This window comes from Perkinsus marinus, assembly GCF_000006405.1.
Source record: "Perkinsus marinus ATCC 50983 genomic scaffold scf_1104296953732, whole genome shotgun sequence".
NCBI classification, from domain to species: Eukaryota; Perkinsozoa; order Perkinsida; family Perkinsidae; genus Perkinsus; species Perkinsus marinus.
This window is the reverse complement of record NW_003208398.1, coordinates 7,659-9,470: the sequence shown is the minus strand read 5'-3', so window position 1 is coordinate 9,470 and position 1,812 is coordinate 7,659. Positions and strand designations below refer to the sequence as shown.

The window sequence follows — 1,812 nt, the reverse complement described above, 5'->3', positions numbered from 1 at the left end:
AACAATGAACATTTACATTTATGAACCCCCCCAGATGGTAAAACAGAAGACATCCAACAATACGCAGAGTACTCGGAGTAGCAACAAGTTGGCATGCTCTTAAAAAAGTTGACGAATCTAAAAATCATCGTTATCACTACTACTACTATCGTTATCGCCATTATTATTATTATCATCCATACCACAGGTGCAACTGCTGTATTTCGGTTTGATCGGCGGTTTGGTGGAAATACTATGTAAAATCCGTCTGGTGATCACAGGAAGTGAGGAACTACGAGACGGCTACCTAGAAAGACCTTTGATAATCTCTAACATGGGAAACGGGTGGGCGAGCGGGGCCTCAAAACCAGGATTAGCCGTCTTGGATTGCTAATCGGAATTCTCAACAACACTGAGCAATTCAGTAGGATTTTCAATATTTGGAAGAGAGCACGATGCGCATAAACTCTGTGTGAATCGAAGAAGCGAGATCGTAACAAGAGGGATATTCATCTGTTTTAGGTTGGATGCACTGAGTTTGATATGTTTGTGTTTGCGACTACGCCGACTTTCAACACTGAAGTTTATCGTTGACGAAAGTTGGCGTAAAGTCCCTGTGATCGGCTGGGCGATGCAAATGATGTTATTCCCGTTCGTTGGACGGCAAAGGGGAGGAGGAGGAGCTGATGAGAAAATGCGGAAGGCAGATAGGAGTTCATTGAGACATCATATTGAGTGAGTCGGTTTAGGACGATTATTGGTGTGTAAAGTGTGACGATTTTACCCAATTTTGCACGGACGATGTACAGGTACTTGGCGGCTTTCAATGATAGTGAAGGTATTACCCTGGCGATCTATCCAGAGGCGTATGCAGACTCGGATGAGAAATCGTCGGAGTCGGACGACGGTGAAAGTCGTGTTCCTCGGTGAGACTGTAGTTGTCAGTGTTGGAGGAATATACGTCCGCTTGAGAGGTTCACGTATGAATTCGGGTAGAAGTGTAAGGGAACTGATAGAAATTTTCCACGTGGGATTTTCATATTATGTAGTTGACGATGTGCAGATTAGTTCTCCCTGTTTTTTATTGTACTTGTGTGTTAGATACACTTCGGGAGTTTCGAGCGGTTTGCTAACTATAGCCATTGATGCACTTCGAACTTTCAATGCTATAGATTGTTGCTTAGACGTTACCACAGCAACAGTGAACTTTCAAGTACGCGATGGTTGGGGTGGGAAAATTTTCGGAAAAAAATAGGAATTTTTCTGTATTTTTTCAGCCGTTCGAGCGACCGGATATATACAGCATATTGAAAGGAAGGTTTCCTAGGGAGGTGAGTGAGCGACTACTACTTATAGTGTAGTTTATTACTCGATAGATTCATATGTGTGTGACACGATATCACTGGTCGGAGGTCCCAAGTCGACGCGATCATGTAAAAGACTGGATTGCTGATCGATTCGAAACGAAGGAAGAGATGCTGCAGAGGTAACGAGAATTCGTTAAAGAAAACGGCATTTGATTTTTATTTGTTCGCCCTTGTTGAGGTTCTATTCTCCTCTACAAGTGTTGCTCAACGCCGCGCCTGGCCAAGAAATGTCATCGGAGGAATCGTCGTTGCAGGCGGGCGATGAGCGCACTATTCGACTGGAATCATCGTCATCATCGTTACTGGGCAACTCGGATGAGGAGGCGGTTAGTATCACGAGCAACACTAGTGAGAAATGCGTATTGTGACCATGGGAATTTGCGAGTATTAGGTTCTGTAGTGGACCAGCTGGACCCGGCGTTGTGGTTCTCAGAGGCTCCAGGAGAGTCCCCGATGGAGGAAGTAT

The 1,812-nt window shown here is 44.6% G+C and overlaps 1 protein-coding gene across 1 annotated transcript; it reads left to right on the top strand.

The window, feature by feature from the left end:
- Nucleotides 1-780: 780 nt before the first annotated feature.
- On the top strand, nucleotides 781-1,465 carry Pmar_PMAR013441 (hypothetical protein; the record flags this gene model as incomplete). The annotated part of the gene is made up of 4 exons (XM_002776374.1): nucleotides 781-905; nucleotides 1,081-1,192; nucleotides 1,257-1,310; nucleotides 1,356-1,465. Coding segments are annotated over 4 exons (401 nt in total), but the record flags the coding sequence as incomplete, so codon positions are not given.
- Between the last annotated feature and the right edge of the window lie 347 nt (nucleotides 1,466-1,812).